The sequence below is a fragment of the Saccoglossus kowalevskii genome, chromosome 8 (genome assembly GCF_978046115.1).
Source record: "Saccoglossus kowalevskii chromosome 8, keSacKowa6.1, whole genome shotgun sequence".
Taxonomy (NCBI): Eukaryota; Metazoa; Hemichordata; class Enteropneusta; family Harrimaniidae; genus Saccoglossus; species Saccoglossus kowalevskii.
The window spans coordinates 13,665,204-13,680,769 of NC_140648.1; the positions used below are offsets into that span (position 1 = coordinate 13,665,204).

General features: G+C 37.9%; 1 protein-coding gene across 1 annotated transcript; it reads right to left on the reverse strand.

The window, feature by feature from the left end:
• Positions 1-12,488: 12,488 nt before the first annotated feature.
• Positions 12,489-14,975, reverse strand: LOC102804457 (noggin-2-like). The gene has a single exon (XM_006811761.3). The coding sequence runs from the start codon at positions 14,227-14,229 to the stop codon at positions 13,453-13,455; it is 777 nt and encodes a 258-aa protein (XP_006811824.1). The 5' UTR covers positions 14,230-14,975; the 3' UTR covers positions 12,489-13,452.
• Positions 14,976-15,566: the final 591 nt, after the last annotated feature.

Sequence of the window (15,566 nt, forward strand, 5' to 3'; positions counted from 1 at the left end):
TATGTATTTTATTTAATATATATATATATATATTTATTATTTTGTAAATTACTATCATTCACGGTTAGCAAAACTATCAGTAAATAAATAAAACATTAAAAGTAAATCAAATATATGAAAAAGTAATAACTAAATACATAAATAAAAAAGGCCAAACGAGGATCTTATTTGAATCAGATTCTCTTTCGCGGAAAAGCACGTGCTATCCACCCGAAAACAATGCCTTTCAGATGACGCCAGTAGAGGGCGATATACCATAAATGCATAAATAAAGTATTTGCTGTAAAACAAAATAACACCTGTACGGACGTGGTGGTGGCAGTATTATTTTTATTTGAAAGAAGATGAAACGAATAGAACTTGCTGAGCCACGATTATTGGTTGATTTTGTGAAAATAACTTGGTACAAGAGTGTTATTGTGATTCCTGAAGGCATTCATAATTTATGTATTATCGAACATATGTATAAGTACATGTATATGTAATTCCACTTTTGTATTTGAAACTGTGTTAGTAAATATGATACCAGTGTAGTATTTGTCTGGGTATATAGTGTGTATTGTATTATATAAAATCTTTCAAAATGTTTACAGTTGTAAATACAGACATAACTGAGCTTATGTGTAAACTAGTCATACTTTTACAGTGTCGGATGTGGAGACTGAGCTCAGAACATTATACAGCTCACGGCGCCATCAAGCTGAAGCGACGGACACCGGAGGGCGCTGTCCTATTTCCCCAACTCCTGAATCAAAACTAATAATTGTCACAGATATTATTTTTATTTTCGATTTCCATATTAATCTATATATATGATATCAATTCATGCATATAGATATCTTCCAGTTCGGCTTTCGTGTTCTTTGACAATGTTTAATGTCTTAATTTTTCCTGTACAAATTTGTGTGCCAAACAGTTTTACACACTTTTATGATTATTTTTCTATGCTTTTTGACGCGCGCAATAACCATTAGTACATTAAGTTGTTAATTACGTATGCCAAGTAATTTTAGGAGGGTATAAGAGGTGAATCTTTTGTCATGATGTGATGACTATTCTGTGTGTTTTTTCTGACAGAATACTGGGTCAACATGTCAACCCTATACACTTTTGTGTGTAGAAATTATATACCTCGCTTCTGAGATATTTTTACTTTATTTTTTTCTCGACTAATGTGCAAATAATATAATTCTAGCCACCCCCCTTCTGCAGCAAAATTATTTACTGCGCTTGTAATTTGCGCTGCTTTTCATAGAGTACGCGTTATATTTAGCCTTTCCCTGTGTCTGAGGTCATTGGTGTCCCATCCCTATATAGGGGAAAGTGCAAACACGTTTAGCGTAAGAACGGTTTTATCTAGACACTATATGCGCATTTCTCTTAATACAGTCCTGATGCTGCCTGGTGGTGCCCTATCGCTAGGTAACGATTGACCTACGATCTGGTGGCGGACCTACCACGTAGTCAATGACTTCAACTCCTATCGTGTTTTCGTTCAGTTGATTTAAACAAGCTATTGACAATGACAGAATTCTCATTATTATTATTTATTGTATAGAATGAATGAAAGTGTTATTTTTGTTGTTACCTGATTTATCACAAAATATCTACTTTAACAGAGTTGATGAACTGGGAATAAAATTGACGTGCTCAATTATTAGTGTGTTTAGGTAAATGTTTATGTTTGTATGTTTGTCGTCCTTAAGTGTGAATATGAGTATTTGGCACAACATGTATCACCCATTTGTCCCTCGAAGTGTTAATTGAATCGCGATTGGCCAATCTTGAATTCTACTAAGTTTGATTTAATTTGTTTAGGCTGTACAATAACTATTCTTTCTTTCTGACGTCAGTGAGTGCCTAGAATTTGTAGAAAACCAACAATTATGATATCTTGAACATTACGTTATGATTTGCATGTTTTGGAATATTTAATGAGCTTGTTTTGCACAGCCCCGCCATGTTGCATACATCGCGTTGGCATCGATTCAACGAAGTTGGAATCTCTGTCAATGAGATTTTTACCACTGCTGTTAAAAAACAGACATCTCATATTCACGATGTACGATTTAAGAAATGGTCTTAGGAATGAACCATTATATTTGAGGGGGGTTATACATTTTTTTCACTTACTGAGTATAATGTCGCGTTTTCCAATTAGGTATAACCATAGTCAAGGTCAAGCTTTCTATTACGTGTTTTACTCGGCAAAAGATTGTCTGCGCGATACTAGCCTAGCCACCCCAGTAGAAATAATGGCCCACCCCTCAATAATAGTGTGTTCAACACTTGTTTAAATAATATTGTAAAATCACCTACACAGAAATTGTCATATGATATCAACTCATGGGGGGGGGGGGCACTGCATTTGCTGTATGTTTATCCTAAATACCTGAAATCACTAATACCGCATATTATAGCAATATCTTAAATTCTCACAGAGTGCAATATTTGCATTTCCTAATTTACTATGTCTATCTCACGGCGACGAGACTACTAACATATAGGTTTAGTTGGCAATTACTTTCCAGACGACTGGAACTCCTTTCACGGCTGAAAGCACTTCATTTATATTCTTTGGATTGTATAATATTATTGAAAAATTGCCAGATATGTTGATGAAAAACTTTTCTGCTAAACTGCAAAACATGCCAAATAGGCGTCGAATATCCTCGACTCGTTTCAAGAAGGTCACACCAATTAAAACGCGTATGTTCTTATTTTATGAAAGTCGATCAGTCATATTTTTCATAGCACCAGCCGACTGTCTCCAATCATATTGCGGCAGACAGTCTGCACTGCGATTATAACTGTGTCCCGATCTGGAGATCCAATTCACAGATCAATCAGCAAATTACGCTGCGACAATTTTGGGGAATTATTAGCGAAACGATGACAACTTACCACGTACCAGTAATTGGCAAACACATATCAACTGATCAGTGGAGATGCTAATTGATCTGCAACGCGCTCATCCATCATATACGTGTATCAACAGCGCCGCCACCGTCGGGCTGCGATGGTCGACAGTCGTCGCGCAGCCCACGGTTGAGTCTCGTGTAAACGAACAATATATATATATACACACGTTGCACCATGGGACCATAGCGAACACGACACGTCGCGACGACCACTTCCCTTTAACTTATATGAAACAGTTCCGTGAGTACGAACGAGAAATTCTGAAGCGCCGTTATGTTGCGACCCTAGCAACGTCAACGCCAACACATAGCTTAATCGCGTAGTAATAAATCCGAAATGGCTTTATGCAATCTATTTTAAATATAGTTTACGTTTCGTCAAATTCCCCCGGTAAATATTTTTTTCACCGCTCTTCGGCTTTGATGTGCCCTTTAAAACTTTAAAACGGAATAATAAAAACTTACTACAAAATACTAAATTATGAACATTTTATTTCGAGGTTTAGTTTTTGTGCATGTGAACAACACAGACAATTCAATTCTCACGCAGATTGTGTCGTTTAAACATGCCTCACGGAATGTAGGCCCGTCGCCAAAATGTACACGTCCACGGTGTATGCATGTAGACTACACACAGGTTTATAGCATGACTCAGCGGATACAATTATATAGTGATATTTTCGAAAAATAAAATAAAAAACAAAACGCACGGTTTCGCGAACTCGATGTAAACATTCTCTTCCACGATGGCTGAGCAAACGGGCCTTAGCTTGCGAAGGTGATGCAGCCCCATTAAGCCTCTCCAACAATTGAAAATAGTAAAGAAGCAACAAAACAACACCGAATCTGACACAAATTCACGATCAGTAGGGAGATATATAGAACTTGGATGATATGAGAATTAGAGCCCTGGTGATAATTCAGATGACGTCACGTGATCTGTATACCACAGCGACATCTTTCGACCAATAACATTTTGCAAAGTTAATTATGATATTGTGATTATGATGTTTACTTCAATCGAGTACACATGTAATACTAGTCAGTTGGTGGGTACATGTTACTAACAAAACCATCATTTCTATCACGCAAACCAGCAAGCTTTTTTCCAGACTAACTTTGGCCGCAATTTATCTCTTAGAATCGACACGAAGTACTGATAGTGAATTCTGCCCAACAGGTGGACTTTGTTTTGAATGAATTCCGATCACTTGTGCGTACGACATCAATATTTATAACAAGTTGACAGATTTTCTAGACACTAACACTGACAGTATATGAATATGATGAAGTCTACAGATACGTCTGCAAACCATTTTACGCCTTCTCACTATGATCCGTACAACGTCCAGTTGTGACAGACCTGAGTTACACTGTTGTATTATGTTTGTTCTGAGCAGGCACATGATTCTTCTACATGAAATACGCCAAGGAAATTTGACATTTGCATGAACCAGAAAAGGTCACACATTGTGGTGCTTTCTGGGAGTAACAGTTGTCATTAAAAATCAAGAACAGTTTTCGAACACAAACCATGTGGTTTGATATTAGGAATTATTGCTTCTTTCAGTTAACTATGTTTTTTTGGAAAATCCATATTTGAATTGTAAATAGGACAATTTATGCACGTCTACATCAATTTTGGTAATGATGTATAAACAACGATCTAGAGTACAAAAACAAACCAAAATTACGCCACAAAAACAAAGAGCAACATAAAACAAAACATACAAATTTGATAGGATTGCAACACATTTCACTAACAATAACGCGAATGAAGGAGTCAATGTATTTGCGCAGCGATTTTTCCATTTGATTATGCAAATCCGATGTAATTCGATAAGGCATACACATCAATTCGGAAAAAAATAAAACATGTCTCCAAATAAATATCATTTAATAACACTTTTGCATCGGATCTTACATAGTATGATTATATTGCCCAAATAATAGTACAACATGGATACAATTTACAAACAATATTGTAAATAATACGGAAAAGTGTATTGCATAAATGACGACACAGATGAAGCTGCCATTGTCGTTAGTTACTTACTTTCCGATATGTGCTCTCAAAAATGTCCCCAGTAATATAGTTCTTAGGTTTTAAGTATTGTCGGACTTCAATATCAAATAATTAGATCAAGTAATTCTTAATTAATTGTTTTCAGAAGGTGCATCGTCCGCCTGCACGGTGATGCTCCGTTCGAACATTCCTCCCTCCACAACACCGTGCGGTAATTCTATTCATAACCGTGTATGTCACGTGGTTGCGCGATAGAAAGTTTACCGACCAATAGAAAGCTTTGTTACAATGACTACCAAAAAGCGCTTGGGGCTTTGCATTTCTGATGTCTTCATCTTCGGCTAGTCTGGTTCCCTGCCCCATTTCAACGCTGAGGTGAAAACTTGGGCAGGGAACCAGACTACATCTTCGGCTTCATTTCTGTCAATATATGTTGCAGTGACACAATGAGCTTTGAGGTATACTCTTCTATAATACTCAATAGTGGCGACAACACTATTACCACGCTTGATGGTCGCAAGGTTGGTAAAGCATAATAACATAATGGTTTACCATTTCCAGTGCGACTAAAAACGAACACATCAGACTCGGAACTAAGTACCCTGGACGGCTTTTGTCCGAATATTGTATTGCCTCGACATCCACTGCAAGCCAACACAGCTTCCACTGTGCGAGCATTTTCACCGCCTGGCAACCATCATGGTGAAAACAAAGGCCAACAACTCTCAGAAAACGGTACTTTGGGATGGTTGTTGACACCCCCTGAACCGTGTAACAAGATTACCCTGCATATGCAACATATTTAAATTTGGTTGTTTAGGATTTCTTTAAAGTTAAGTTTGTGCTGTTTTTTCGATTTTAGCTATTTTCTACGGCTTTTCGACCGGCGTTCCACAGCAGCTCGCGCAGAGCCCATAGAAATACATGGTAGAGTGGTGCGCGTCTTTAATAGCGTCTTGTTACTTAGCTCCGCCCCGACAATGTTGATAGCTTGGTCAAGCGCGTTGATGAAAGAAGCAATATGATTGGCTGTTGGTAAACTGATTCCAAACTGTGAGGGCATTGTCACATACACATATTCCTAATGAAATACTTCAAGGTGATAGTGGAGTGCTTCGCCGGAACATTCACCTTGAAAATTCAAGATGAGAAGGTGACACAAAACACCATTTAGGAGTGACACTTGCAATTTACATCCAGGGGTGAAACTGAGAATCATTTTCAAAGTTGGGGACCCACGTTCAAGTTTTACCAAAGTGTCCGGGGGGTTGGATTAATAAGTCATACTACGTGCAAAGGCACACATGTATTTAAATTTGATATCAGGTACATATTTTTTTTTTTAACAAACAAGTTTGTTTTTTCGATGCATTTGTACGCATTCTAAAAATACACACTGACGTAACGCTGGCATAATGTATGTCTACTTCTGCTGTCTGGAATTTCAGACACAACCAAAATCATGCAGTATAAGATCGAAGAAGAAATATTATGTATAGCAAGGATGATATAGGCTTCGCTCCACAATTATATTTTGTATCAAGGCGCGGGTTCACAAATGTAATTCTACCATTTTGAAAAAAAAACTTGTTGTAAGGAATATTATGCTTGCTTGTATATAACTGTTATATATAATATATATCTTTTAAGAAAATAAACAAGTCTTAGATTTGTGCGTGAAATTTCAGTGAAATGTTATCTTCTTATATGATCTGATCCATACGACTGTTTTGTGAATTCAGAATAATAATCCATTAAATTTAACAAATAACCTTGTTTATCTATGGTATGCGTTTGTTTGCGTTTAACTACAGTTAAGAACGTGATGACACTGTGAACCACAGTTCATCATTGCAAACAAAATTAATACAGTCACTGAGTGTTGGTGATGGCCCAGGCTTGCTTAGTTTCAGAATTAATGGGATTTGACAAATTGTATACCTTGAAATAAAAAAACAAACAAACAACATTGTGTTATATAATGCTTTTCGTTTCTGTGCCAATTATTAATTAAACGTGTGTTTAATTATTGCACATTGAACTACAAGCCTATTACACTCATAATGTTGTTGTTTTTTTTCTCCAGAAAGCTGGTCCTAAAACGCATAACAATATTCATTGATTTATTATGTGCAATGAAGCATTATGTTATGTGCTATGACACTGTGTCGAATTTCTGCTAAATATCTTTATTCATAATTACTTATCTTTCTTAGGAATGTTCCATAGAACACACTGACAAAGAAAACTTGTCCTTTTTATCAAAAATCGTTATCTTTGAAATATGTAATGAAATGTATTCACCCTATATCGCCAGCCAATAATTTCATGTATGGCCTAACATCTTCACCATAGGATATGGCGATATTTCAATAAAATACAAACACCAGTTCTTTAATAATAGGCTGTACATTGTAAAATAAACAAAACCTGGGTCTGTCCAATAATGACTAGACTTCTTCATTTTCAAATACGTGGATTCTGATAACGTGCATATATATTTAACGAGACACGGTCATAAATGTCACGAATAACTAAATAAACGCGGAAACTTTTGATTGTATTGTATCGCTGAAAAGTAAGAGTTATTATTTAGAAGCTGCCAGGTCAACATGTAGGCCTGGTTGTGAATGCGTGAAACGTGTAGAACGCACAAATGTTGAATCAAATTGCAAAAATAAATGATCAGTAATCCACCACGGGTACAGACAACAACACATTTGAATTAAAGCGATCAAAACACGTCCGCGAAATGGTTAAGACAACATGAGATTTAAAACCAACATGAACAACCAGACGGTCGTTTTAAATACTAGTAAAAAAAAGTTTTGGCCAAGACATACCCGAGAAACGGTTGTTGACATATTTTAGTGCTTAGCGTTTGGGACTAAAAAAAAAGAACAATTGCATAAGTGTTTTGTCTTTAAAACTGCTTTGAACTAAATCGAACGAAGCATGTCCAAAAAATAGATAAAGAAAAATGCATAGCCACCAGTCGGCCATTTGAATCAAATAACAAATTTATGTGCATCAGTAATCATCATATGTGACATTCAAGCCAAGTTTTAATTAATTATGTCCAGGAATGCCTGAAGAAACGGTTAATGAAAATCGCCGCCACTCAATTACCAGTAAATTGTATGGAAATAAAAAATACCGTCGGTCATTTTTATTCGAATCGCGCCCCCCCCCCACTCTCTATATTTAGGGGGGCCTATGCTTGTTCCCTCATTTTTTTGACCCCCCCCCCATCTAGGGAAAAGAAGAAAATTTAACACCCCCCCTAGGAACTTTTCATTCTAATAAACCCCCCTTTTTTGTATATCTCGGGAAGTGTTTTGAAATACACCCCCTATTTTGAGAATCTCGGGAAAACAAGCAAAAAATACCCCCTTTTCTACGATTTTCTCGGGAAAATGTTCCCGAGACAGATCGTCAAAAAGTATCCCCTTTCCCGAGAAAATGGGAACGCGCATGCGGCCCCCTATGGATCCTGAGTGGGGGGGGGGGGGGGGTCGCGACACAAAAAACGTGCATATGTAACCCATTATGAGTGACGAAATACAATGTTTGAATGAAATTGGCCAAGCCATGCCAGAAAAAAACAGTTGTCATGTCAACATTTGTTCGGGATAAAACTGATCGCCAATCGGTCAAAGGTCAAAGAAACAAAAAACAAATTGATAAGCATATGTACTCAATTATGACTTCAATTCGAACAAAATCAGTACGGAACTAAAAATATAACAACTGCACGAGTTCACAAATATATACAACCACAAATTATACAAACGTGAATCGGGACCCCCCCCCCCCAAACAAACCCACCAATTTGTATAACCAAAAAGTATGCCACCATTCATTCATTCATTTATTTATTTATTTATTCATTCATTCATTCATTCATTCATTCATTCATTCATTCACTCAGCCACAGTACATTTTAGGTCATAATATGGGAGGAGACAGTCTAAAGTGCATTCACGTTTCAAATGTTAAGCATTGGTTAGTATTGGAATATAATCCAGTAAAAAATAACTGTGTGGTAACAACCAAAACAACGTGATAACTGTACAATTACAACTTAAAGGGCCCCTTTGATTGAAACGTAATCACTAACGTTGTGTAACTGTTTAACTATGTCACTGATTGCATACTTGTGAAACCTACCCAAGACGGATACTGATAATTTGTAGATTTCTCGTCACACTGGCGCCTGGTTGCATTATCACCCCTCGTGTTCAAGGATTTTCCCAGACAATAAACACCGTTTACATGATAGCACGTAGCATTCAGGGGCCGTGTTATGAATATCTAAGCGCGATGATATTCGCAGTAATACCACGGTCTGCTGAGTACCACGACGCTTTGTATGATTGGACACGCTGTATTCCCATGTCATGGCCTTAGTCTGCTATAATACAACATGTACAGTAGATGGCATCCGTCATTATCACCCATCCTGTCACAGAATTCATGAGAACGCGTAGAAATTTCATAATCTATTCTGGCCTATTCAAGATTTCTGTTTGACTGCCACGTCGTACTTACCAGACGACTAATGACGTATCGTGTATTTTCAAGTGGAGAAGACCGTTGCTCTTGGTGAGGATAAAGAACAGATTGACATATGCATATCAGGACGACACTGAACTCAAAAAGTACAATTGCCTATATGTATCACTTACTCATATCAGTGTATATTCCAAATTAAATTGAAAATATCGTATTTGTGACAAAAACTCGCACATGGTTCAATTGCAGTATTACAGAGGGATGCGTTTTAGTGATGACGAATGCGGCAAAAATGTGTTTACATTCAGCACCTGAAAAAGAGAGCCGAATAGCAAATACAATGTCGCCCACATGCATACATGCACGTGTATTTGGTCATTTCATCGCGCAATAATAAATAACAGGGACATCTGCAACGCCCTCAATGACCTCTCATGCTTAACCTTGCCACATGGCAACCAGACATCGCTCACATGGCAACCAGACATTGCACACATGTCATAGATTCAAAATTCTGCCAGTACAGTACCCGATTAACGGTGAAACCCGTGGTTTGCGTGGGTTTTGGGCGCAGCGAACACAAAACACGAAGCAGCTCTACTAACCAACACCCGAGGGATTCGATAGTGCTGCAGAATGTGATAAGAGAGTTGTTCGTTAAGTCAGTATACTCTCAGCGCAACAAAAACATTCCCCTCATCTTTATAAATATTCATTAATTTCACAATTCGAATTGAATCGAGGGCTTTATATTGGCCGAATGAATAACATTAGAACGTTTTCAAATGACGTCGTTGCGCACTGTGCTAGTTGATTGGCTGGTTGGATTTAACTGCAATGAAATTTATAAAGATGAATGGAATGCCTTTCTCGCGCTGAGACTACCGAGTACGCGCAAATGAACCATTTAGTAGTTTTTCAACTTGAAATATATTTTTAATTAAAATGACAAAAGATAACTACTTATAATGACGTCAACAAAAATCATACAAAGAACAACAAATCAATCATGTCAGCAGCGATAGTAGTTCAGACCAAAATTCACATGTTTGCCAACAATATCACAACGTCATACAATCACAAAACCAAGTTCCACAAAAGACACTGCAAAAAAAGATGAAAATAATCTGAATCTAAGTTCTCAAAAGGACATTTTTTGTTTTAATTTCTGAAAAGTTGACGCAAGGAGACGAACATCGACGGCTCATCCATCATACTATACCCGAACATCGGTAGCTGACAGCGGAACTAGAACATAGTTAAAACGCCTTGAAACAGTGAAGCTTAATATCGAAACGACTAGACATGAAAAATGAACGGTAATGAAATACAGGAATAGTTGAGTGACGACAAGTGTATTAAGTAATAACCGAAAGGTATTATTTACCGGAACTATAAATATAAATGAAGACGAAATATCGATCAGGGAGATTTATTTATAATTTCCAAAGTAAATCAAATTGGATAAAGTAATGCATTTACGTGAGTCTCGCCCAGTATAGCAATCAATCTGATTACTCAGCTGGTGGCCAACCGTGGATTTAGAATTCCCATTAATAGCATCACGTCGAAGACACCACTCATGCTCAGCATTGCGGGTTTTTTTTTCTGTTCTTCTCGGTATGTTGAGGTGGGAGAAGTCAGAGGTCAGAGCGCAAGGCTGGCAGCGCGTAAACATGGCATATATTAACGGTCATCGGAAATATCGGAGACCATACGTAACACCAGACTTCTTATTTCATCGAGATATTAATCATTGCGTAATATATAAAAACAAATTTGACGTATTTCCCGCCAAATTATTGCATTAATTTAACGACATTTCTTGTAAATTTGAATGTTAAATTAAGACGAGACACTGCAACCATACAGCAAATTAACTTTGATAACTAGTTTCTGAGTTATGATTATTGTTATAATTATTGCCATCGTTAAAAATATCATTCAATGCGATTATTTTGCGTATTGGGACAACCTTTGATGACCAAAGAGTTAAATACTACACTAACATCAAAAGGTCGTTATTAATACTTAGAGCACAATGTGTACATTAGATCCACGGTTAGTCACTTATTTATAAGTAGTAGGCTGTGGTGACAACATTCACTGTATAGTACTAGACAATGATATGTCTTAATTCTTCTCTGTTTACACAACATTCGCAGTAATCCCGTAGACGGGAGGTGACAGTGCTGCACGGAAACAAATTATTCGCAGCCAACACGTGAGGAATGTTCACGTAAAACAAATATTCAACCGAATAATACGGTAACATGATGGACAAAATACGGGACGACAGTCTGCTTCACCGGTGGCAAGACAAAAATATAATACAATACAACCATGGCATCCCCAGTGATAACAATATCTTAAATAGTTCTCTTCTTCGAGCCTGATAACCGCCAAATTATATGTATTTAATAGTATTCACCTTTTTTTTAAATTAGGTAATGCCAGTTCGTGCATGTCACTGCCACCATGTAGTTGCGAGAATAATTAGGTCAGAGCAACTCTTGCCCCGAGTATAACAGATACTGGAAACATTTCTGTCAACATTCGGGTCACCGCGAGTTAAAGTAAGACGTCATTACGAACAACACACCGCTGTAAGTCGTGTACGATTGCCGAGTTGCTTTCCTAATGCTTTCCATTAAACACAAGACGAGCACGATCGTTCGATAACCTCGTATTTCGAACCACGTCGCTGAACTCAATTAAGCGTTTAAAATCAGTCCCTTGTGTGCCCAACAACACGCCTGTGGGCGATTGGAATCACTGCTTTCGTCTGGCCGATATCTCTTTTGAGAAAAGGCATCAGAACTATACCCTGTTTCGTACGAGGATGGTGTACGCCACCACCAAGAATGACGTAATAGTCTAGAACAAAGATTCCTATTTCAGCTGCTACTGAAACAGGTCCTAATATCCCTTAAAATATCTCCGGAAAATATTACTCTAACATAACATTTGTTATTTGTGTTGGACGATTACGTACATTTGAAATAATAAAACGTGCTACAATTGGAGACGGTTCTGAATATAGCGTATTTTACTGATAAAGCACAACACTTTGAATTATATCTGTATGCACAACTTATGGAAAATATTCTTGTAAATAGTGTTTATAAAGTACAAGGAATGCAAAACGTGACTAGCGATTCCACGCGTGTCTATATAAAATTCTTCTACTCGCGAGGCTTCAACAAGCGACACTTATCATTATGTTAAAATAAGCTTCTTCCAACCTTTTACTTGACAACTCATGGTACAATTGATTATACTCGCCGCCAGCCGAAATGCAAAAAGCGAAAAATGACAATCTGTTAAATTCGTTGTAAAGGTCAAAAGTTCAAAGCCAATTTACTAGTACGATATAAACATTAATATATAATCCACATCATAGTATACTGCTTTCTTCCATCCTACTGACGCAAGCACATATGTAATCAGTCATAACATAACATTTGTGACAGTGTTTGCACTCTTGAAGACTACAACATAAACATTGCACTGGATTTAATCAAACTCAGGGGAAACGAATTGGTCTATGAAACTTGAATTTATTGGCTAGTCCTGTTTAGAAGTAGTGCATAATGCATGGACTATTATTAGTACTCTCTTACTGTTATAAGCTTTTAATGTTACCTATTTTCACATAGGACGGCGTAAGTTTTGTCACAGATAAGTTTCTCAATAGATCGAAATATTTCTGAAGTGTTACCTAATTGTCACTGTTTCAAGTTAGAATTTCCTTTGAACCACAGCACCATTTCCATTGCAAATACATGCGAGGTTGTTAGAAGGCCATCCACACGTAAAATAGCGACGTACTCTTTAACTACATTGATATTAAGAAGGAGATGTAATCATCGAAAATAGATACACTTTGCATGCATACTCTCATACAAGCCAGCGAAGTTCGATTTGAGGGGAAATAATAGGAAAATAGCCTAACCCAAGTTACGCTACGTCAGCTGTTACTAAGTTGAATCAGTTTTTCCCTGCACACTGGCACACACATTCAGCGGCTATTGGGTACGGAACTTTGATCCATTTGCACTTCATCTTATTCGATTTGGATTTTTTTTTCGCTTCCCTGGTAATACGACCACTTGGTTGAATAGGAGGATCTTGAGAACGCTTGCTCTTCTTTCCACGGCAGTACCAGCGAAGGAGTTGGATATAGGTGGCTGGTCCCGGTTCGCATGACATTCCGTGTGGCCAGGAACAGTCTTGTTGTACACACTCACCATGTTTGATCCAGCGGGGCCAGAAGAGCAATCCGACGTCCAACCACTCGTGTCTGACAGAACACGATGCTTGTTGAACGAGCCAGTGTTGCAAGCGTTCTGTCGTTTGTCCATCCATGGTAACGGTTTCCCCATTCTCGTTGGTATACGTAAAGTCTAAACCAGTAGCCTGGTTTTGTAAAGTGTTTTGCACAGATGTTGTCATTGGGGCGACCTTTTCGTCTGGTTCTTCAACAGACATATAATTTGGGTCGAAGTCTTTACCTAGTTTCTTTTTAAGCTTTTTGGCACGGAGGTCCCTTGCTTTTGGTTGTAGGCTCTCCTCTATCGTATCACCAGGTATTGCCTGTGCAGTGCCATTACTAACCTTCAAATATGGTGGAGATCCGTACAATTGTCTGAGACTAGAGAGAGTACCGTCGTCGTCGGCGGCGGCGTTCGCCCCCGTGCTTAAACAAGAGATTATCACGATAACCTCTAACAGTAAACTTGAAATACAGATTCTTCTAGGAGACATGATGTTGTAACGAATGCCGACACTGTACTCACTGTGGCTGTCGGCACCAGTTAATGATTAGCCAGCGTGGTTGGTGCGGAGCAAACAAAGTCGTTTAGCAGATGATGTCCGAAGCACCGGCAGATGAGTAACAGCTAGTAACAGTACACCATCTAACAACGCATAATGGCACCGTGCACGCGTGATGCTCACTTCGTCTTCGAATACCACTTCCCACTTTTCACATTGATATATTCTATCTGCAGTGGCACGATTCACATATATGCAAAGCAGTGTTCAATGTTCGGGAGACAGTCTAGCATAACTTAAATCTGCTATAGAGATGAATTCCCCGATAACCTCAAGCGCAGACTCTTTAGTCAACCGAACAAACAGGAATCAAGAACTATGCACACCCAGTATTGACTTGTCGATTGGTGAATTCCTAGACGTTTTGGTGGGGGAGGGGAACTTCAAGAATCTCACACGCCCACGGTGTTCATTTACCACTCACGTTTCCAGCAGACAACTCTACGTGGAACGCTGAAGCGAAGTTGAGGCACGTACGTTGCACGGCGCCTTACGCAAATGAGCATGCTTGACTATATCAACCAAATTGCGTTTAACCACACCGCATTCGATATACCAGGAAAGGGAGAGTTCGTACGAAAGGTCGTCCTAGTGATCAACTGCCCCTGGCATCACTATAATGGCGAGACGTAGCACTGTTGTGAATAAATAAAACGGTATAAAACAAACAGCCTAAACCAGACATGAAACTCGTAGACAGCTACAAGCAAGTCGAATGAAGAGTGTTCCTAATGTCACACTGCTAGTCATCATGTGATTAATACCGGGATATATCTTATGTTGCTTTTAACAAATCTCAGCTATCCATTATAAATGCCATACTTCATGATATAATATTTAAAAATGTCACCAGGGCCTCGAAAATTAATTACACCTTGTCGCCAATTTTGTGAAGGCATATACAATAAATAAAAAAAATAATGAATGAACATTCCTTCAAGCGATGAGTAGCCATACGCATAAAATATTGTGTTTGTATAGAAACAGACTACATACAACGCATTGAGACATACCACGTTTAATTTATGTAATAAGTGCGATAGTGCGATGGCCTAGTATTTCGATCTGGGAAACTATAAAATAAATGGAACTTCAAGCTGATTCTAACTGAGTTAACCACAGGTTTGTAAAGATTAAATGAGAATATATATGTAAAATAAAATAAAATGTAATGTAATGTATCGTGAAACGTGAAATAAATGTATAGTTTTCCAGTATGATTCATACAAATGCTAAGACTCCTAGAATACGGTTACATGTCAGATTGA

What these genes read in the sequence shown, in the direction of transcription:
- LOC102804457 (XM_006811761.3), bottom strand. Translation starts at nt 14,229, where the DNA reads ATGTCTCCTAGAAGAATCTGTATTTCAAGTTTACTGTTAGAGGTTATC.